At 41.4% G+C, this 24087-nt stretch overlaps 1 protein-coding gene across 4 annotated transcripts in view; it reads left to right on the forward strand.

Annotated features, from left to right (window-relative positions):
• FAT3 (FAT atypical cadherin 3) overlaps positions 1-24087 on the forward strand; it is a gene marked incomplete at both ends in the record, with an annotated part of 358948 nt that overhangs the window by 208725 nt on the left and 126136 nt on the right. For all 4 annotated transcript variants that reach the window (XM_079536455.1, XM_079536457.1, XM_079536456.1 and 1 more), the window contains one exon: positions 18251-18312. In XM_079536455.1, the coding sequence (XP_079392581.1) occupies positions 18251-18312 (62 nt within the window). The remainder of the gene's footprint in view (positions 1-18250; positions 18313-24087) is intronic.

The raw sequence follows: 24087 nt of genomic DNA on the forward strand, positions 1-24087 counted from the left end.
AGTTAAGCTCTGTGTTGACTTGTCTGGAAGCAGTGGAGAAAAGGCCACAATTCTGATGCTGTTTGGTCTTTCCTATGCTTCTCACAGCAGACACCCAAACTGCAGCTTTAGACAGTACATTGAGATTTACTTAGCTAAAATTAGACAAGATTACTTCCATCCTATGCACTGTTTGGCTTCATATCAGTTGAAATATTAATTCTCTTCCTGTGAGGGCACAGTGTTGCCATGGTGTAGCTCCTGCAAAGTTACAGGAGCAGCATGTTTTTCTCCCCAGTAAAAGATATTTTAATATAGAGTTGTCAAACAACTTGATTTAAGCATCATTCCTGTGAAGCAGTACAGAGAAAAATCGGGGACTCAACATCTCCCATGCACTGTCCAAAGTAAACCTTTGCCTTTTCCCTGTGGGTAGCTGTGGTTTCCCCTAAGCATGAAATTTTAACCTCTTGGGACACCGGGACACAAGAGCTGTGGGAACATAACACTCTATCAAAGCATTAAGTGAGACTATTCAGCATCACAGTGGGATCTTTGAATCCAAACTCCTAAATTTAGAGAAAAATATGGAAATTAAAAACACTGTAATGAAGAGGTGTGGGTTTTTTTCAGGAGGAAAAAAAAAAAGAAGTGTTGGAAAGCTGAGATTCAGTGAGAAAAGCACTTCATTTGATGCCCAATTTTGTCAAAACGATTTGTGAGGGAGGGAGGCTATCAATGGTGGTGTGCAGTATAAGAAGATATGAATTAGCACAGCTCTGTGTTAGATAAGATGCAGAGAAGAGACCATGTAGAAGAAAAATGAAATTAAGATCACTTTTGAGACCCTAAATCATTCATCAGTGGGAGGTATGCAATTCTAGCCAGTGTCCTTGTGTGGCCATGAACTTGACACAGCAGGCAAGGGACTGTTTTCTTTTCTCTCTCAAGCTGATGGTGTAATGGCTTGCCTAGACAGGACATGTAGTGCTAAATGAGGAGTCCTCAAACACCTGAGCATGGCACAGATGCCCACGACCTACAGAAGAGCCCCTCCTTCCAGTGAAAGTTGAGAGAAAGACTCCTAGCATAAGCCTGATTGAGTGTAGGCAACTGAGTTGAACGTGCAGTGTTAGTCCCCTAACTTGCATGTAGATACCAAAATTTACATGTCATAATTTCAGAATTAATCCCACCTTATGTTTCATATTGGCAGACTTATTGCATTCCAACTCCTCCAAATGGAATTTCTCTGTATTTCACTCAAAGTTTCTTAATATACGTGTCTATTATTTTAGGAATTTTCCATATTTATGCCATATGTATTTCAAACATGATACATACCATTTATTCATAAAACCATCACAGAATCACAGTCAGTAAGGCTGGAAAAGACTAGTAAGATCATAGAATCATAGAATCATAGAATGGCCTGGGTTGAAAAGGACCACAATGATCATTTAGTTTCAACCCCCCTGCTGTGTGCAGGGTCGCCAACCACTAGACCAACCCCCACCATGCCCACTAACCATGGCCCGCAGTGCCACATCTCCACATTTCTTGAATGCCTCTAGGGACAGTGACTGCACCACCTCCCTGGGCAGCCTGTGCCGGTGCCTCAACACTTTCTGAGAAGAATTTTTTCCAATCAAACCAGAACCTCACCTGTTACCTCATAAGGCCATCACCCCTTATTCTATCACTGTAACCCAGGAGAAGAGGCAGACCCACACCTCACCACAACCTCATCATTGAAGAAAGCGATATGTTCTTCCCTGAGCCTCCTCTTCTCCAGACTGAACAATCCCAGCTCCCTCAGCCATACCCCATACCACTTGTGCTCCAGACCCCTCACAGCTTCGTTGCCCCCCTTCGGACATGCTCCAGGGTCTCAACATCTTCCTTGTAGTGAGGGGTTCCATTATTCTGACACTGTATGCCATATCTATGCCATACATACTTTACAGGTGATACATGCCCTTTCTTCATTCTGACATTGCATGAGCCACTCACATACCTGGCAAAGTGGAAGGTGGTCCTGCTGCAGGACTGCAGAGCTTCCCCTGTCCATGCGTACATCCAGACTTGAGACCGAGAATGTCACTGAGCTGCTCCATGCCTCAGGTCCTTTCTGCATGGCAGCATTCCCACACATCAGCCCTGTGGCCGTCGAACTCATGGCTGCTTCACGAGAAATTTCTTCTTGTTTCCTGTGAGATTGTTCTCTTACTACTTACGGAAAAGTGATAAAAGAGACTGGGAGTATGCAGCTAAGCAAAATGTTTACTCATTATCTCAGTGATGGGTTCAGCAGTCTCTTGGCAAATCCGCTCTCCATCTAAAGTACAAGCTGGTTTTCTGTGTTTGGGAGTTGAAGTTTAACCTTTGGGGGGACTTTGTGGGAGAGGGGGTCCTATTTCTAGGGGCTGTTTCCCTCCATCACATCACACAGCATGCAGGGCACAGCCTCCAGGATGACCTGACACCATACTCTATCCAAAGCAACCCTGATGAATACCCAGAGCTCTCACCAAGCAGGTCCCTTTGCCTTGCAGAGTGCTGACAGCAAAGTCCCTACTGATGGATGGTGCCTGTATGGCCTCAAAAAGCCCTGCAGGACTGATTGCGGTAACAGCCCCTCTCCCACATACCGCTCACTTGTGAATGAAGCACCGTGAGGGCAGTGCAGGGTTAACCACTGCTCTGTCAGCATTTTTGTGCTGGCACAGCCCTTTCACAGCAAGATGTCATTGGTGAATTGATTGTTTCTTCTTTGTTCTGCTGTCCAGACTCAAGAGAAAAGCGACTGCTGGCAACTTGCAATTCTCAGGGCCTCCTTGCTACAACATCCTTCCTGCAAATGGGGCCAAAGCATGTGGAGGTGGAGCTTGTTTTATAGAGGTTTCTGTTAGGGCTGCAGATCATCATGGGTCAGTTGCTGCTTCTAGTGTAAGCCCTGCAGACCAGGCTGGCTGAAAGTGTCTGTATTTAGGCTGAGGTTCTGTCTGTAGACACAAGTTGTATTGCTTTAACTACCCTGATATGATTAAAGTTATACGAATACCCTGAAATGAATGCAGTTAGAGCAGTATAAATGACCTTATTTATCTCATATTCTATGCTAGTACAAAGAACCTTTATGCCCACATAATTGCACTCACTAGGGGTTGTGCCAGTGTAAATGTTTTGGTACAAAAATCAATAACTGGCATAGTTAGAGGCAGCTGGCTGTCTGAGGTGCAGCACAACAAATAGACTGAGTGCTCTGCTATTTTTGGTTTTAATCTATCATTCTTATCTTTACCTAGAAATAAAATTGAATAGGAAGTTGAAGTTATCTCTGCAGCAGAAATAGGGGTCACAGGTGTTATGTCCCTGTTGACCTCCAGCAGCCAGTACAAGCTGCAGGAGGAGCTGCACGGTGGGAGCAGTCCCTCCTGACTACTCCTTGCACACAGATACTAAAAGAGTCCAGCCTGGCAGAAGTGGTGGGAGAGTGATGAAGCCTAAAGCATAGGGATGGATTGTCTCCCTGTACTCAGCACTGGTGAGGCCATGCCTCGAGGACTGCATTCAGTTTTGGGCACCTCACTACAAGAAGGACACTGAGGCACTGAAGCATGTCCAGAGAAGGGCAGTGAAGCTGTCTGGAGTAAAACCCTTAAGGGGTGCAGCAGAGGGAACTGGGATTGTTCAGTGTGGAGAAGAGGAGGCTCAGGGGAGACCGTATTGCTCTCTACAACAGTGGGTTGTGATGAGGTGGGGGTCAGCCTCTTCTCCCAGGTAACAGCAATGGGGTGAGAGGTGATCACCTCAAGGTGCACCAGGGCAGGTTCAGATTGGATATGAGGAAAAATTTCTTCTCAGAAAGAGTGTTGAGGCACTGGCACAGGCTGCCCAGGAAAGTGTTCAAGAAATGTGAAAATGTGGCACTGAGGGCCATGGTCAGTGGGCATGGTGGGCATGAGCTGGTGGTTGGACTGGATGATCTCAGTGCTCTTTTTCAACCTTAATGATTCTGTGATTCTGTGTTGCCATTCTGCCTAGATCTATTTCTGCGTACTCAGACAAGCATTGCGAGTGAAAGAGAAACATTCAGTGATGGTGCATCCCTGTATTTGCACCATCACTGCACCTTGTGCAGGAGCAGTCAGAGCTGTCTGCATAATGATACTAAATATCATGGCCCTTTGGAATGCTGATGGAATGTGGTTTATTGTTCATGTGGTTAAGCATGGGCTTGTCCTAGCTGTGATGGGCTTGTCCTTGCTCTGATGGAGCTTTTTCCCAGCTGCCAAGTGCACTCCAGTTTCTGCTTGCAGTGTGTGCAGATCTCCATGACACCCCAACTGACTGCAGTGCACTGTAGAAGAGTTTGATCTGGGCTATAAAGAAGTTGGTGGTTATTTCCTCCATCTTAATATATTTTCAATATCCAATCCATTTGTGTGATATCTCTGGGTTTAAACTCACCAAGTACACTCCCAAGGATCCACAACAGGTGTAACCTGTTCTTTTTGGACCCTACAGGAGCAGTTTTTTTAGACATAGGGTTGTGCTACTGCTGTGAAAACAATGCTAAAATAAAATGAGTAACTTGGGTGAGAAAGAACGCCTGTTTTATCAAGGCTTGCACAGCACAGAACTAGAAGCACGGTCACACCATCCTGCTATGAAATGCCACTCAGCCTCCTGCCACATGAGGGATGTTTTAAAGTGGTGTTGAGCCTTAGCCTTAGAAACCTAGCCCATCAATCGTCGTTTCCTCTGATCTGAAGATTTTTTAGTTTTTATTTGTATGACATTGGCCACTTCAATAACATTTTATCCCAAAGAGAAATCTCAAAATTGATCCCATTCTTAAAAAAAAGACCTGAGAGACTAAAGAGTTAAAAATGCACTCCTGCTATGGTTTGCACCAGTCTTCTACACATTTTTAATTTTATAGCTTAGTTTCTGTATCTGTAAAATGAGAGAAATCTGCTTAACCTGTGGAGGAATTAACTCCCAACCTCACACTGGCTTTTGATGCGGAATTCATTGACATTTATGAAGTACAATGTGATTTTTGTGTGATAGATGGTGTTAATGAATATGAAGTTGAGGTTCATAGACTTTTGTCTCAGTTACAGCTGAGATGGAATTGTTTTCTTCAGAATGTCTGGTATGATGCTATATTTTGGTTCTAGAAGAACAATGCTGATAACACACTGATGGTTATAGCTGCTGCTAAGCAGCGTTGTACAGAGCCAAGGCAATTTGCACCTAAGGGTGCAAGGAGCTGGGAGGGGACAGAACAAGGACAGCTGACTTAAACTGTCCAAAGAGATATTCCATACCATATCATCATGCAGAAGGAATTTTGAAGGTGGTGGGAGTTCATCACACTCTCTTCTGCTGCGCAGGGGGCTAGCTGGGTACTGGTTGGTGGGTGGTGAGCAATTGCTTGTGCATCACTTGTTATATACATACGTATTTATTTATATATATGATTATTATCCTTTTCCTTTTTTCTATCTTAATAAAGAGTTTTAGCTCAACCCACAAGTTCTTTGTTTTCTATTCTCTCTCCTGTCCCACTGGGAAGGAAGGAGAGAACAGCTGTGATGCTCAACCACCTGCTGGTTTAAACCATAACAGCTTTCCTGGACTTTATTATTTTTTATTAATTTTCAGGTACCTCTGAAAAAACATAAAGCCATTTTGGAAATTGATTTTATTTCCAGCTTTACAAAACATACCGCAAACTATGGGAAGTTCAAGTAACTTTGTGTTCTTCTGAGTGCTGTGTCTGCGGCAGTTTCATTCCCTTAACTGTTGGACTAAAATTTGTAAGTGATCTACAAATCAACCCTTTGATGCAGTACATCTGCCAGAAACCAAAACTACTCTGGCTCAAATGATAGGCACTTATTCTGGCTGACAACTTGTACTTTTAATTGGAAGCTGCAGCTTTTGAAATGAATTGGACAGGGTGAAATCATCGCAGTCTTAGATGTAGACAATGACAGAAGCCAGCATGTTCAGTTCTCTTTGCTGATGCTCATAACGCACACAGAAAGCTGCTGATCGCACTGGATTGCAATTGAAGATATTTGCCCTTCATTGAGCAGGGAGCTTGCAATCACATTTTGCTGGAATAGGTTCTTTGTACAAACAAAACTTAAATCAGAAGGAAGTTCTATCTCATTTCTTCCTCTCTGATCAAAACCTTCATGCCTGAGCACCCTGTGCAGAGGAGCATTAGGCTCACATTTCTGAAGTCTTATTTGTTATTCAGGATTTGTTCCTGATAGCTTAAACTACTGAACCCCCCCACCACCCATACAGCTTTAAAAATGGAAAAATGGTTCATTTTCAGCACTTTGCAAAGCCTTTCATTGTAAAAGAGGAGCAAAGTAAGTAGAAAGGAACTGCCTGCATCCAAAGCCCCCAGATCTTTCCACTTGTTCCCAGGGCTCGGACAACAATACCAATATGAAAATAGCTCTGAGGAGGAAGAGCATGCTGGGTAATGAGATGCAAATGAGCACACTAAGCATCCCACTCTGCTTCAGAGCCTTTGTATCCAGTAGTTCAATAACAACTGGCTTTTGTGTCATGATAGGTTAGCACAGAATAGATTTCACAATGTGTGTGTGTGTTATCCTCATAGTTCTCAGCTTGTGGTCAGCAAGACAGTTAAACGTGGCATCCATTTTATGGAGAAGCTGGTAGAAAAGTTGTCTAGATTAAAGCTAGCTGAAATAAGAGTGTTGCAGTTAAATGGAACAAAACTCATGGCAAGGCTTTTAAAAAGAGATGAACATTATTTATTTATTTATTTATATTACTCCATAAGTTAGTTTTCCCTACTCTACTCAAGGTCACGTGTGTCCAGTTGCTGTGGCCAAGATAGACTGCATGTAACACTGACGTGCATTTCTAAAGAGCAGGGTGCAGTGCTTGGGGTCTTGTTGAGAATCCAGATAGAGCGGCAGAACTTGGGTCTGCTGTCCTTCCGCCTGCACACATGGGAAGAGCTGTCTGAGGATCTCACCATTGGTACCCAGGTGAGAGCTCTGTGCCAACAGCTGATTCTGCTGCTTTTCCTCAGCTAAAGATTTTCTTGTCTGCAGGACCCTCTGCTCTGACAGTTGGTCACCAAGACTGACGTATTGGCCTCGTTCTGCAGAGAAAAGCAGTTCCTGCTTATGTTCAAGTTCTTCTGTGTGTTATTGCTATTTGTTATGTGCAAAGCCATTGAAGTCAGGGGTCAGAGCCAGTACTACATTTTATCCATTGCTAAGAATTAAAGTAAATCTCTGTATGAACAAGCAAAGAAAAAGCAGCAAACCTTAGAAACCAAAGAGATGAATTTTATTCTTTAAAGAAATTATTTTCTTTACCTACATAGCCATAAATTTTGGGAAAGTGCTTAGTGCTGTTATGGCTGAGCTTTATGAGATTGTTAGTTAATAATAATACCTTTCTCTTACACAAGTGATTTTTTCCTTTATCGATCACAAGGCACTTTACAGAGAAAGATATCAATTATCCCAGTTTTTATGGGAGGGGAAACTGAAGCACTGAGACATCAAATATCGGATGGAAGGTTACTGAACAAGTCAGGGGGTGGGCAAGAAACCAAACAGAGTGTCTCAGTGCTGCTTCCCAGGCAGGAGACCGCCTTGGGAAGGGCAGCTGAGGTATACATAGGTCTGTCTTTTAGGTTGTTTGTCACCAAAGAAGGCCATATATCTTTTCTATGAGGCCTCTTTCAGCAGCTCTGCGTTCTGTGCCTGCATCAGGAAGGTCACATCACCAATGAATCATTTTTTATTAGAGATAAAGACGAGATTTACTTGATCTGGGGAATCTGCTGTTAGCACAAGGCACCGCTTTCCCAGCACCAATGGGTGCTAATTGGTGGAGGCAATCGTTGGTAATAAAGGGTGAAAGCCTTCTGAGCTCAGCTGGAGAAAAGCAGACCTGTTTTACTGTTGTCAAGAGCAGCACTCATTGAGGGTGTATATGAAAAGATGCAAAGTCATTTGTCTTTAGAAGGTAATGAACGTGTCCAGATGAGGAGAAAACACTGAAGCTGTACCTTGCACACACCTCCACATCTCCTCCACAACTGAGAAAAGAAAATACCAGGACTTAGCCTGCTGCAGCCTAGGTATGTGTTATACAAAAGCATACGCTGGGGACTTAGTTATTATTACTTTTTCCTGCCTTTGTTGTTACATCATAATATGCCAAAGAAAGAGATGGAACAAAGCAGGATGGGATGAGAAGCGTTTGCATGTCCCCTTTTCACTGAAGGTGTCACCACCCACCCTATCACCCGTGTTATATAACTCTCCTCTCCTGCAAACAGTGAAATTCATTAGCATAAATTATAACCAGATTCTAGTTAGGCTCAGTTGTCACTTTTGCAGAATGATGAGGCCTTTGTGCACAAAAAAAATTAAAGAAAATTGTATAATGATTATGTGCACTGGTTACTAAGCTAGCCACCAGTTAGATATATTTATAGCTATTCCTGTAAGTAACAATTACATGCTAATTATAACCCAAATAGAATTCTGCAATTTCTCGCTGAAAATGAAAGCAGTGCAGGGGGATGTTAAAATCTGTGCTGAGGCATCATATTAGCAATGAGGTTTTTAGGCAGCGCTGCACTCTGTTAGGGATGGAAACAAAGGAAGATACGAATGCTCTTTCTGTTCTTATGTACTCATTTAAGCCTAAATAAAGGATCTGAACTTTGAAAACTCCATAGCCCACAACCTGTGAATTTCCATACAAAGCGTTTTAGGAAAGCTAAATTGGACTCCTGTAGGCAGTTACTTATTGAAAAGTATTATCAAATCTTGGAGTGGAGTCATATAAGTGGGAGATAACAAATGGAATGTCCATGGAGGGCAGTGTGAAGAATAAACCTTGTGTTTACTCTTCCTTTTGTCTGACCTCCGTCATCTTCAAGGCTTTTGAATGCTTTTTGAAGGACAGTGGAATTAAAGACATGGAAATAGATTGAAAATGGGATAAAAGTGCTCATGTGTTTAGCAGAAGTAAATTGTGCTAGCCTACCTTGATGTCATTGATAAGATAAATGATGTTCTAAGAAATGTTATATGTGTAATCTACGTGGACTTCTGTAATGCATTTGGTAGGGTTGCACTGCAGAATTTATGAGGCATGAGGACATGGAGATTAATAGGATAATTGATATGTGCATATGGGTCCGGCTGAGGAGGAAATAAAAGTGATGAGTCTTAAAAGAGGAATTTTCCATGCTGAAAGGAGCATTAACAGTTTATCTTGTTTGGTGTTCCCATCAAGGATGCCAGCTTCAAAAGTGGGAGGTTCTGATCCAGAAATAGCAGTCATCTTACACAGAGGAGGTGCCAGGGAGGGAAAAGAAAAAACACCTGAGGGTTCAAGGAAAAGAAATGGAATGAGATATGCAGTGCATTTGAGGACTGAAAGCAAGATTGCCCATCTCTGCTCAAAGTGCATGCACTGAGGCAGTGGTTGGGCTGGTTTATGGGGCCTGTGGAGGTGTTATTGGAGCACAGCATTCATTCTCCATTCCTTAGGCTCAGGGTGGATGACAGCATGCTGGAACTGCAATGCAGGAAGATGAATGGAAAATGAAAAGGAAAGGAAGCCAAAGGATCTTAGTCTCTTTAGTTCACCGAAAGAAAGGCTGGCCGGTTTATTATGGGTCTCTGGTAGGCAGCGTGGCATTAGCTGGCTCGTGTCCCCACAGCATAAGTCACCTCCCCTTTGTAGGAGATTTGTCATGGTGTTGCAGCTGAAGACAGAGCCAGGGAGAAAGCTGTGAGTATAGGGGTCTACAGCCCAGGTTTCCTCCCAGGCCAGCTTGGATGGGCCTTGGGCAGCCTGATCTGGTGGGTGCAACCAGCCCACAGCAGGGGGGACTTTGTGGTCCCTTCCAACCCAACCCGTTCTGTGAGAAGGGGAAGTCCCGTGGAGCCCTCCATTCCAAAAGGCAGAACAGACTGTCACATCATATTGCCTTTTAAACATAGTTTAAGAACAACAACAACAAACCAAAAGCTACCTTTAAAGGCAAAATCCAAATTCTTCACTGAAATAAATGTTCACTTTGCATTTTGTGCAGAGTTTTCACATTTTCAGGAAAAAGCTAAGAAAAGTCTCGCAAGAAACAGAAGGTCCAACCAAAAAAAGGAGTTTTCTTCTGCTTGTTCTTTACTTTTTTCATTTCCTCAGAGCCACACATTAGAAAACATAACTGTTTTTAAAAGCAATCACTTTTGATACCTAGCTATTTTCAAAGAGGTCGTTCTGCTCATTGTCACCTCTGGAAAAACAATAAGGCAGCCCTCGTTCACGTAATTGCACAGTCTTGCCTGCTGTTTTTTTTTTCTCTTGCTCAATAAAGTATCATTCATTTAGATCAAAATGCAGTCTTCTTAAATTAGAGGTTTACATATGTAATTATATAAAATGATATGTTTGTTTACATCTCCAAGTAAAATTTACATCATTTTCTATCATTTATCTTTGAAATTCAATTTCATTTTGTCTATCTCTAATTTATTGCAGGAGATGAATGTGCTGCTAGAGTGTTTACAGTGCCTCTCACTGCCTGTGGGTAATAAAATTACCCTGGTTATTGCTATTCATTTCTGCATTTCTGTGGTTAGGAATACTTGATAGTTTTACTTTCCTGAATTAGGTTGGAAATCCTGATGCTGTTTGTTTTGGCTGCTCCCTTTTTTCCTTCCCGTTGAAAGCCCCAAATTTAGTTTCATGCTATCAGAGTGCAGTGGGACAGCTGACAGCTGATGGCTGTATTTCTGAACAGCTCAGTGCTCTTATCTGTGTTCGGAATACGTAGGCTGCATTCGTACCTGTGTGTCTGCTGTTAATAAATATTTGAGATTTCTAATAAACTCATCAGTAAACCCATGTGTTCCCACATGAATTTCTGCACAATCAGCCTGCGGGAGCAGGCAGTGTGTATAACCAGTCACTGAATTCATGGAGCATTTTTGGAAAAGCAGTGTTTGCTTTAGAGGTTCTTTTGTCTGTTTCACTTGTTGGGTTAAAAGAGCCATGTTCTCAGCAAACAGTCCCAAGGCATTTTTCTCCCCAAGCAGAGCTTCCAAGGGCAGTTCTACAAAGTTCCCTTTGATATCCTACTGTGGTTTTCTTTCTGTGTGCTTATTCCTTACAGTGCTTGAGAAAGATGTTTGGGAATTGTTTGTGTTGTGGGCTGAGCATCAAATGGGGCACGGTACCTCTGCAGAAGAGCCTCTCCAATTTTGTATTCTTGCTTCCAACTCAGAATTGATTTCTGATAAGGTGAAGATCAATACCTTTATTAGGAGAAAGTTGCCTCCACCTATAAGATATTAGAAAAGCTCTGAGCCATAACCGGAAGCTCTTAGTCCTAGTTCTCTCCCATCTGCACTTGTATTTTATGAATTGTTTTTATGAGTATGCACGGCTGGAAGAAAAAAAAAAAAAGTGATTTACTGATGAACAGTAAAGCGTGCAGTAAATTGAATTCAGTTAAATTTCTGGGGAGGGGGAGGGAGCTGTTTTCCTGCTCATCTTTGTATGCCTATGAAGACATTCAGTCTTCAGCTTAAAACAGAAGAATATATTTGTCTTCTCTCACTTTAGCCTGTATTACCTGTCGAGTACTCTCTTCATATCTCATCTAAACCAAGTTTAGAAATGAGATATTAATAAAGGAGTTCTTTAAAATTTCATTTTCAAAAAATTAATGCTTTATCCCATAAAATTTGCGGTATTTCCAGAGCCAGCAGTAAAATATGCTGTGTCTCCATACCAGATTCTGTTATCTTTTAAGTGCGACTTCACAACATAGCTCAGGTAAGGTTATCCATCTACAGTTTGAAAGAAAATAATTTAATTTCATAAGGAGAAGGCTATTGAACTCTCCTTGGCTTCATAGCCATATTAGGGAAATTCAATCTGTGCTAGAAAATAGCCTGTAGCAAACTGATTTTTGGTCCCAAAATGCTGTGCTATTGAAAAATATGTGAATTTCTTCTAAGTCAAAGGTCAGTTCAGTTCAGGATCACACCTGCAGCTTTGGGCTGATCTGGATGCACAGAAGATAAGCATCAGAAGAAGCACACGTGCCACAGTGTTTCCCTGTGCACTGTTCAGGTGTTTAGAAGTTACCTCTACCATAGGCTTTATGATCAACAGAGCTGGGTGATTTTTTCTTCCATGGCTCTTTAAGTGCAATCTATTTCTAACACAGATGTTTAAAACAGTACGTATATGTAGAATGAATAAGCACCGGTGAACATCAGAACTAGTATAACTCTCTAAATTAGTGCATTTTAGGATACTTTTTAACGTTCATTTCATTGGGTATATATATAAAAAGCTATACACATATTCAAATATTGGACCATATATACAGAACATATGTATGCATTTCTATATTGTTGTCTGTTTACCTAAGTGCACAAGGCACATGGAGGTTTCTCATGAGGCCCTACTGTAGTACTGCATCCAGGTCTGGTCCCTGGGCATGGAGCTGGGCATGGTCCAAAGGAGGCCAGAAGGATGCTCAAAGATTTAGAGCACCTCTCCTATGGAGATAGGGTGAAGGAGTTGGCACTGGGAAGACCTTATAGTGACCTTCCAGTACCTAAAAGGCACCTGAAGGAAAGGTGGGAATGGACTCTGTCATGCAGTGTAGTGATTGGACAAAGAGGGTCAGTTTTAAATTAAAAGAGGGGACACTTAGTTTAGCTGTTTGGGGGAAATTCTGGGCACAGCTGCCCAGAGAGCTGTTGTGCCCCATCCCTGGAGGAGCTCAAGGCCAGGTTGGAAGGGCCCTGAGCTGGTGGGGGCAACCAGCCCATGCCAGGGCTTTGTGGTCCCTTCCAACCCAAACCACTGATTCTGTGATTCTGAGAGTATGTGGCAAGTCACTATTTGCCTTTAGTCATATGTCTGTTTTTCTCAAAACTCTCATCCTGCTTGCTCATTACTCTATGTTTCTTGGCAAGTTAATAATAAAAATAATCATAAACTTAAGTATATGTGTTATCTTTAGGCCATCATATAAAATATGTTTCCATTTTCTGTACTGGACAATACAAGCTTTGATACAGATTGGCAAAAATGTTAGACTTCAATTTAAATTTTGGAGCTGCAGTAGAAATAAATGGCAGTATCACAAGCTTCTAAGGAAGTATATCAAAATGCAAATATAGATACAGAACTTACAGAAATGAAAGATTTGGGCCTCAAATTACATGAAATATAAATTTGTTTGCTTTGCTCCTTTACATTAAGTAAGTTAGTAATTTTCTTTTTTCATGTGTTATTGACAATAAAAATGCAAAGATTACAGGCACTGTGCAAAGTTCTTTGCTAGCATAAATTTGTGGATCTGCCTTGATCACAGTGGAATTGCTCTAGATTGAGCCTACTACCTGCATATCATCAGAGAGCAATTGTCAATTTGAGGTATTTCTCAGATACGTTCATCTGGCATGGCCACGTCTAAGCGTCCAAGCAGAACACTGCTCAAAAAATACAATGCATCACAAAAGACTCTTATTTGAGACAGAACATTGTTCCAGTTCTGAATAACAAAGTACAACTTGGGTGACGTGATAGAACCAACAAGTTGCTGTTCCTTTGCCAGGTTTGATGGCTTTATTACTAATAAGGATAGTTTTCTGTAAAACCCATTGTAAAGCATCAGGCATCGAATTCATATTCCTGCCTTTATGTCATCTTGCGTAGATGTATATGCATACATTTGCACGCCTCCATGGGCACACACATACCTGACATTAAATCTAAGTTCTGTGTCTCAACTGGGGCTTAGAATCACTGAATCATAGAGGACCCCGAGTTGGAAGGGATCCATATGGATTATTGAGTCCAACTCCTGGCTCCATTCAGGACCAGCCAAAATTCAGAGCAGGATTACAGGACATGCTGCACAGGGTGAGCTCAGTCACCTTCCATCTTTTCCAAACTCTGTAACACGAGGAGAAAAATAACTGTTAATTTATTTAGGATGGAAAGAGTATTCCAATATCAAAAGTAAGAGAATTTGTAGAAAAGTTATATAAGAACTTGGTTGTCTCCAACCTGAAATGCTGGAGCAAGCAACGTTCCTGAATTTGTCAGAAAGTCTGCTTCTGGCCTGAGGAGCCAAGGTGCCAGGATGCACACTGAGATGTTTTAAGTCAGAAATTCAAGAAAAAGTAAGAAATTCAGGGAACAGAATCGCATAACCCTGATGATGATTTTATCACAAATAACTTTACTATCACACCCGGTTTTTCTCTTCACTTTCCTGGCTGTTCTTTAAGAGTCATCACACTTAGAAATATCTCCTGGACCTAGAAGGACCATGTTGTTTCCCTGGAAATTTCAGATAAACCATCTGAGTGGTGTGGTATGACTTCTGAAGCTTGTTAGCATTTTTGCTATTTTGTGAAAAATGCCTGCTATATCTCCCAGCTGGCTTCGGACAGTTGACCAGATGGTTGTGTCTACAAGAGCTATGGCGCATATTGAAGATGGGAAAAAAAGAAATGGTCATTTTTCATCATTGTCCCCCTGAGATTTTGTATCAGTGAAGCCCAGCATCATTACTTTGGGCATATATTTCCCTGCAAGTTATTTTCTTTAGATAATGCCTTTCTAACATAACAGTATGATGATACAGTACAGTTAGAAAAGAACTGCAGTTGGGGTGTATTCTCTTGTGCAAAACCAATTTCTTTCAGTGGCTATGGATTTGTAAAAGGAAGTTAAACATCCTGCTAAAAATTACCACTATTATGTATTTGTACTAAATACAAGAGGGACACAGCAACATTCTCATGACACTCATGAAGGAACTGGTGTAGTAAACATAACTGGAATCTTTTTCCTTTTTCACTGTCAATGATAGATCTAAAGCAGAGTTCCCTGGAATGCAGCTTTATAATCCGAAAGAACAAGGTTCGTATCTGTACCAATACATAACCATAATTAAATAAACTGTTGTTGTAGAACTCTGTATAGAAGTATTTTGTAGCACTCTTTAAGGGCAGCTGCGTTTTAGTATTAGTACTTGGTTGTTGAATCTGTTTGCTTGGTTACCTGTTCTTCACGAGCAGCTGCTGTCTTGGTACTAAATCTGTTAAGATCTGTTTACTTTAAAATATAGGCACTTTTGTTGTAGATTCTTGCTATGTGTTCAAATACCCCCTTTAGAAGTAAATTTAGTTCTGCAAGCACTCTGACCATTGTGGCAGCCCAAAAAGGCCCTACACTGAAAAAAGAAAAAAGGAAAAATCCCAAACCTGTAGTGGGAACAGCGATTGTGTGAGACTGCTTTTGTTTTACTAGTGAGAGACGAGCACTATAAATTCTGTGAGTGATGCTCAGTGTCAGATGTTAGCTCTTGGTCTTCAAAGCAGAAGTGAAATCTTTTGCCTGAAGTAGGTGATAAGGACAGAAGTCTGTGATTTACAGAGTTGCTTGAGCATTCCCCAGTATGTGGGGGGAGCTGACTAATATTTCAGCATAGTAAATACTCTAAACATTTATTATTTAAGGGGAAGGTCTTTGTAATTTACAGTACCCCAGTAAGAAGGATGAATGTGAAAGACAGTATAAAAAATGATCATATTCCTTACTGAAGTTAGGTCATGCACAATTAATTTCCATAGAGACCGTGTGTAGAACAAATAAGGATATTTCAAATCTGAATTTATTGTTTAATCAATTTATTGAAGCTACGCTTCTTTCATAACTTAGAACTTCTTCCTTGTGTCTTCTCTAGACGTGGGGAATCTTGTGTGAATGACACCAATTTGTCATCCATGCTGTCATGTCTGTTTAAACTCATGCAGTGAGTAGAAGTCTCCCATATGGTGTAACTGTTTTGAAGACTTACAATTGCTTGGCGCAGGAAATACCAGTTATTTTGCTTTTTCAGCCTTTTGCCAGCACCTGGTTGTTCTTCCATGTAATAATATTACTGAGATGGCTCTAATGATCCAATCTGGTGCCTGCAGTATCCCCCTGGGTGTCACTTCTGGGGTCTGGTAGATCTCATAATGAGCCTGAAATATGGGAGGCAGACTGGACTTTCCTCTCCATTACTTCAAGTACTATTTTCCCTTCTTTATCCACAATTTGTCCTCTTCCCCCGCTTCTCACTAACACAGATAAGTGATGCCTCTAAGTAGAAGGCAACAGTGTATGAGGAGTTGCAGCTGTAGAAACTTTCAGGAATTAGAGGCTCTATAAAATGTTGTTGCAGTTGTTTTCTGCAAAATTTGCAGTTATCACGGATTTGTGTTTAGGTGATTGACTGCTCTGATCAAATAAGTAGATATTATAAGTACTACAGGGAGTCCTTTTCCTGTCTTTGTTGATAGTTTTACAGAGGAGGAGTTCTTAAGAACTACTTTGTCCACTGGCATTGTTACCAAAAACATCTTTACCTCTAGGGGAAATCAGTCCCTTTACTGTTGTCTGAGTATATCAGACAACATTCAAACAAGGAATTTCCCCGTTCAAAGAAATGTTTTGTGTGGAGGAAACTCAAATCTGACCTTTAAATCTCTACTGAGAAAAAGTAAAAACTAACCTGTGTTCATAGAGCAGCGTGCATCACTTTTCTTGAGGGAACTTGTAAAGTACTTCATTTTCTTTACTTGCTATACATCTTACAAGACGTTAATCATTTCTGAAAGCACAGCATAGAATCATAGAATCATAGAGTCACAAGTTTGGAGAGGACCTACAATATCATCTAGTCCAACCAACCTTCCATTACCATTGTTACCACAAGCACTAAACCACATCACGCAGCACGTCATCCAGATGCCTCTCGGACACTGCCAGGGACGGCGACTCCACCACCTCCCTGGGAGGCCATTCCAGTGCCTGACCACTCTCTGAGAGAAGAAGTTCTTCCTTATGTCTAACCTAAACCTCCTCTGATACAACTTGCGGCCATTTCCTCTGGTCCTGTTTGTTGCCTGGGAGAGGAGGCCAAATCCCTCCTCACCACAACCTCCCTTCAGGAAGTTGTAGAGTGCAGTGAGGTCTCCCCTGAGCCTCCTCTTCTCCAGACTGAACATTCCCAGCTCCCTCAGCCTCTCCTCATAAGACTTGTGCTCCAGACCCCTCACCAGTTTCGTTGCCCTTCTCTGGACACGTTCCAGGGCCTCAATGTCTTTCTTGTAGTGAGGGGCCCAAAACTGGACACAGTACTCGAGGTGCGGCCTCACCAGTGCTGAGTACAGGGGGACGATCACCTCCCTGCTCCTGCTGGCCACACCATTTCTAATGCAGGCCAGGATGCCGTTGGCCCTCTTGGCCACCTGGGCACACTGTCAGCTCATGTTCAGCCGAGCATCAACCAACACCCCCAGATCCCTTTCCTCTTCACAGTCATCCAACCACTCATCCCCAAGCCTGTAGCACTGCTGGGGTTGTTGTGGCCAAAGTGCAGGACCCAGCACTTGGCCTTGTTGAACCTCATCCCGTTCACCTCGGCTCAGCGATCCAGCTTATCTAGATCCCTCTGCAGGGCCTCCCTACCTTCAGGCAGATCGACACCACCTCCCAACTTGTTGCCATAAAATTGCTTTAGAAGAAAAGATATCTTGATCATACTCGTGTAATAAGATACTTTATTCAAAAGACTCAATTTGATCATGGAACAAATTGATGAAATTTTGGTACAAAATCTTTAATACCTTAGAATGATTACATTTGGAAATCATTACATATACAAGTAGTTATTACAGAAATAATCTTCTTTGTCAAGCATTCTTGGCATGGAGGTAATCAGCATCCTATCCCATTAATTGTTTAAGAACTCTGAAATATTTAATGAGTTTTTTTATGGAAGGATCTGAGTCAAATGCAAATGATTCAATGAAGCACTTAATCATAAGACAAATAGTGATTCTTTATTAAGGTGTTTTATTCAGCATAATAAATGCAGCATGTTAAGGAGAGATGCACAGCTCACTTTTTTTCAGTTACTCTTCTCGCAGCATTTTTCTGTAAAGATTCATTGTTAGTCAGAAAGTCATAATGGCTGTGCTGCAAAAGAAAAGGCTTGACAGATGTCAAGAAATCTGTGGCTGATATAGCTTCAAATAGACATTTTTCCCTTTGAGTGTTTGAAAAATGAATTTGGTCTTCTGGTCGATAGAGATATATATTTTTCAACTGGTATTGACAGTCAAATATCATTCTCTGTTCACAGGTCTGATTACAACAACATCAAGAAAATTGGATCGAGAACAGCAAGCAGAGCATTTTTTGGAGGTAAGATTAAGTGGAAAATATATGTTAAAAGGTTAACTGATTTTTGTAGTTTAAAATCACTTCTTCCTATGCCAAGAAAGTGGAATTCTCCCTTCTCTCAACATATACTGACTCACACAAAGATGGGAATTGCCTGATTATACGGAGGAAAAAATACATTTTGCAATTCACAAGCATGGGAAAAAAATGAAACAAATGTGGGCAACGTTTGTTTTCCACTTCTAATCTGCTTCAGTTAAATCTTTCATGGTAGCCCTTAAATTTTACTTGTAAGAGAATTGTAGAATATTCCAGAGGAAAATACTTGTTCTAACAGTAGTGGTATCACCACAACCCTGCCAAGGTTTGTATGGACAGAAATTCTTGCAGCTTTAGTAACCTTGAAGTTTATGGGCACATTTCCTGTCTCTGAAGTTAAACATGTTTAGAGTTTTCATCCCAAATCTAAGATTCAGAGTATTCTGTTTGATGAAAGCAAATTTTGACCATATTCACTTTCATTGCATCTTCAGAATCAATGACTAATTCCTTAATTTTTGCTCATTGGGGCCACCAATGACAATTTTCAAATAAAAAAATTGCCCTCTGAAGAGTGTGCACCAACCACTTCCTTCATCTAATCTTAATGGAATGTTTAGAAACTGCTTCAATATAATGGGTACGGATTGAAATATTTGTGTACTGGCTTACTATCTCTTTTGCACTGCTGTACACCATGGTAGTGCTTTCCTTCACTGTTCTCATGTCAGTTTGTGAAATAAGGAGCTCTTGATTCATGTTGGTACAAGTGAAATATGGCCATATTGTCCCACATCATCAGTCATTACAACCATATATTCTAGGAAATTATTTTCAAATGCATACAAATTAAAAAGCGCCTGAATAAAATAGTTCCCAGTGCAGTCACTATTTCACAGCAAAATGCAGTAAAATACTCTTATTTATATTCCATATTTGTTGAGGGTTCTTTTGCTAGAAATCCAAAATTGTTCTTAATTTACTACTGTACATTGTTTTATGTAGGTTTTTTCCTTGATAATTCACTGTAGATTCCCACACATTCCAGGCCATAAATAAATGGAAGGGAATAAAAGGATTTTGCCCTTGTTACGATTTATTAAATTGGAAACTGTTAAGTAATCATGTGTTCAAATAACTGCAAGCTTTCCAGTTTATACGGTCAGAGAAGGTCGTAAACTGAATGAAATTGGCATTGATTTTGAAATATATATATTGATGAGAATCTTAGGTCTATAAGTCTCTTTCACATTCATGTGCTTCCCTATCAGATCACAGTGAAATATGCCACAATTACACTTGCCAGAGGATTCCTATAGTGATGGGGAATTTTTACAGCAAAAAGAAAAAATATATATATATAATTGCTTGTAAGAATTAGAGTTTAGTTATCAATTCAATATGGGTTAATGTAGTCCTTCCTCTGGTTTTTGTCTCATTTGTGAAAATAACTGTCTATAAGATTCTGAAGACAGGAAGCACAATTGAGGAAAAGTATCATAGGGTGCTCCCAGTGTCATGGTGCTGATGGGTTGGTGGTTGGACTATGATCTTATTGGTCTTTCCCATCCTTAATGATTCTATAATTCTGTGAATTATATACTGGGGAGCAGTAAAACCATATGGAAGGCAGGCTGTAGAGAAGAAAAACACCTGAATGTGGAGATTTGAGACAGTCTCATGGAGAAATGGGGGCAGGACCATGTTGTAAAACCCAGCTGGGGATGCTGTCCAGGAGAGGGATTTGGCTCGATGGCCAGATCAACCTCTTGAGCTGCTAAGGAGCTCTGCCCTGCACTGCCTGTTGGAAGGGGAATTCTCTGGATCAGAACAAACAAGCTGCTAGAGTTCCAGAGCTGGGCATGCCAAGGTGTGCACATTCCTGCGACACCCTCAAAAAGCATTTTATTTAATGCTTGACTTGCTGTGTTAATAACCCCCTGGGAAGGCCTTCATTGCCAAGACAACCACAATCTTCCCATGGTGCAGTATTTCCCTTCCAGCTCCATTTCATACCTTTCTCCCAGGAGTCTCTCTGCTATAAAAGACAGCAAATTTGGCTCCCTTTGAAAAGCTCTAATAGTGCATGACCTGACAGTCTTTGGTCTCTTTTGCCCGATACATGTGTGAAGCACTGACAGACCTTTCCTAGATACCACTTGTTAATTATTTTTAATAAGCTGTCTTTTTTTCCACCTGAATTTGACAGGGATGCTACTTCATGTTGGCCACTGTTAACCAAGTTGATTCCATTAGCAGCAGTACTTCTATATCATTGCAAAAATTATCTGGAAAGCAAGATGAGCTGACAGGTTGGTGCTGTCAGACACCAGGTTTGGATTTTGGGCGGTCTGTGTGGAGCCAGGAGCTGGACTCAGTAATCCTAATGAGTCCCTTCCAACTCAGGATATTGTGTGATTCAACAATTCTATAAACAGGGATGATGTTAGCCCTTATTAATTTTGCATGCCATTGCTATCTCCAGGTGATGGCTTAGAGTGTCTCTTCTATGCCTGTCGGTGTCAGAGGAAACACGAGTTCTCAGCAAGGGCTCACTGTGCATTTAAACTCAGATTATCCATCTGTCTCTTCCTCCTTCCTCCCTGAATGACCTTCTTTGAAAAAAGATGTATTTCTTCTACCACATCTTTCACTGACTGTGGCATTGTGGCATTGCCAACACTATTTTTTTTCCAGCTCCCGAGTGTAGGGCTTAATTTTTTCGACACATCTGTAATGGTTTTATTCAGTGCTTGGTATCAGGGAGTATTTTTCTGCTTTTGGGGGAGATTGGATGTCACTGGATTTTATGCAGGATGGTCTCTTCTTTAGTGGATTCTTACTAATGGAATGCTTCTGCCAGAAGCAGGGGAAAATGACCACTTAATTACATTTCTGTCCCACATGAAGTAAACCGAAAGCATTTGTTTTATTTCACACACTTACTTGAAGAGTCTGTAATTGGGATAAAGTATATACTCATCCAAAACAAGAAAGGCAGTTCTTATAGTTACCTGCTCACTTTACAAGGAAATGAAAGCAATAATGTATTTCCAGGAGAGGTGAATTGCAGTTTTCAGGTGATCTGTATGTATTTTTTTTTCCAATAATTGAACAGATCAGCACTATGGCTATAGGCTTCCTTCTTTTCTTACTTTCACTTCTTTCTTTTTCTGGATAGATGTTGTCCGAGGGAACTGAGCTTGTTTAGCTTGGAGAAGACAAGTCTCTGGGGAGACCTCATTGTGGCCTTCCAGTACTTGAAGGGAGCATATAAACAGGGGGAAACAGCTGTTTACGAGGATGGGCAGTGATAGGACAAGGGGGAATGGTTTTAAACTGAGACAGGAGAGGTTTAGGTTAGATTTTAGGAGGAAGTTTTTCACACAGAGGGTGGTGACGCAGTGGAACAGGTTGCCCAAGGAGGCTGTGGATGCCCCATGCCTGCAGGCATTCAAGGCCAGGCTGGATGTGGCTCTGGGCAGCCTGGTCTGCTGGTTGGTGACCCTGCACATAGCAGGGGTTGGAACGTGATGGTCATTGTGGTCCTTTTCAACCCAGGCCATTCTGTGATTGTATGATTCTATCTTCTTCTATCATATGTTACATCAATTTACTAAAGAAAGGAATCTGAAACTGGGGAATGTGAGTGGAGTTCGAGCTGTGGAAAAACACAGAAAACAGGCTGCCATTTTTTCTTCTTACTTTTTTCTACTGCTGGTGTAATAGCTTTACCTGATTTTTCCATGGGATTATGTGCAAACAGCTACTAGAGCAATGGAGGCTCAACAATAAGCATTCAATGCAGGATCTACAGCCTTGTATTATGTCAGCTGATTTGGAAATGTCCAGAATAGGAGTAATTCCTGGTCTGCTTTTCAATGTACATGTGCAGCTTGATAGGAGAGGATTGTTTATCCAGGCTACAGCTCATTGACTTGCTCATTCAGCCCAGAGTGTATGCTTTCTGAGTCTGAGTGATTTCTGAATGCACTGTGGGAGATGCTGGCTTACCTGAGCCTCCATCAGGGAAAATCTTTACGACACACACCCACTGCTGGACAGTTTGGTTTGCTGGGGTGCAAGATCTGCATTTAGCAAAAGAATGATCCAAAACTATTACAGCCTTCAGCGTGCAGTCCTTTGAAATGCCAGAATGTTGTGATTGGAGAGCTAAATCATCTGCAGTGAGACATGACCTCTTCATTTTCTCTGTAGAGGAATATAATGTATTGGTGCTTTTAGAGTGCTGAGGCTTTTCAGCCACCTCTTGATGACCTCACAGAACATAGGCTTTTAACTCATTTGGCCAGTTATGACAATTGCAGCCATAGCAGATCTCTGTTATTCCAAACTAGGTTTAGATTTATCGTTGTAGATTCATTGAGAAATATCTTCTGATATCTGTCATAGTGGAAAACACACCTATTTTGAGCCTGTTGTTGGAATAAAAGTAGTAGCATGGTCAAATCTTTGCCACGGTAACAAAGCAACTGGAGACAGTAGGTTTCAAACTACTCCTATAACAGACTTAACCTTGCAAGGTCCAAATCATGTACCATAATTTATGAGGAGGAGAAATGAGAGCAGAGCACTGGCTTAATGCAGCTGATTTTTAGCCAACTTGGTATGACTGGAAGGGTGACTGTGCCTCTCAAGTGCCTTGCTGCAGCAGCAAGTCCATGTACATGAGCCTCATCCATCTTCTCACTGCCTTAGCTTAGCTCTGAGAAGAGTGACAGTAACAGCACAAGGGGCTGTAATGAAGATAAATTGATAAATGTGATGCGGGTATCAAAATACATGGGCTGAATGAAACGTGTGTATTGGTTTCTGTTTACTGTAAGTACAGTAACAAGGTGCAATAAACTATTAGATGGCATGTATTTATGTGCAGTAATTACAGGGAAGAGTAATCATGTGCTGTAATTGCAGCCTTCCAAAACGATTTCAAATGTCCACTCATTTAATAAGAAGTTGTAATTACGGGGGGTGTTTAGATGGAGGGACTGTCATCATTTTCCATTTGGAATTTGGTCAGTGATAGCACAGTGGAGAGACCTGCTGGAACCTTTATGTCCAGGGTCCCTGGGGGGAGGAGGCCTAGAATACTAAAATGCAGCACTTTAAATTAGTGCAACCTCTCAAATCTTCCCCCAGACACCGCACTGGTGGCTCAGCATTGAACCAGTGCTGTGTTCTCTGCCATCCTCCGCTTTTTCTCCAAGATCTCCCACGCAAGAACTTAATATATTTAACCTTGTTTTGCTTTAGAGCCTATTCATTTAGGCTGTGCCCTTCACTGCTGGTGATGCCTGAAGCAAGGAGTCCTTTGTGTGAAGTTGGCGTGTTTTCCGAAGCGCACGGGCAGCAGTATGGCAATATGCTCGTGTGTATTTTTCACAGCAGAATTACAAAAGCTGAAGTTCATTGGGTTTATGTAGCTGAATAGTGCTCTACAGAACACTGATTGCTTAAACTCTGGATTACGAATCTGTGTGAGCATTTGTTTCATGGATCTTTAACACTGCCCACATTTGGCAGAGAAAGCTGCATTTTTTCTTGGTGACATGCTGGTAATGGGGTAAAAATGAGGCAGTGTGTCTGATTGAACATTTTGTCTGAGTTTTTAATGGCTCCAAAGGCACATGCCTCTCCGTTTTAACACTGAAGCTTATCAGATGATGCAAGGGAAGTCAGAAGTGTAGGTAAACAGCCTCTTATTCCAGCTCCACTTTAAAAATGGCTAGTTAAAAC

This window comes from Tetrao urogallus (assembly GCF_951394365.1).
Source record: "Tetrao urogallus genome assembly, chromosome: 1".
Classification (NCBI taxonomy): domain Eukaryota; kingdom Metazoa; phylum Chordata; class Aves; order Galliformes; family Phasianidae; genus Tetrao; species Tetrao urogallus.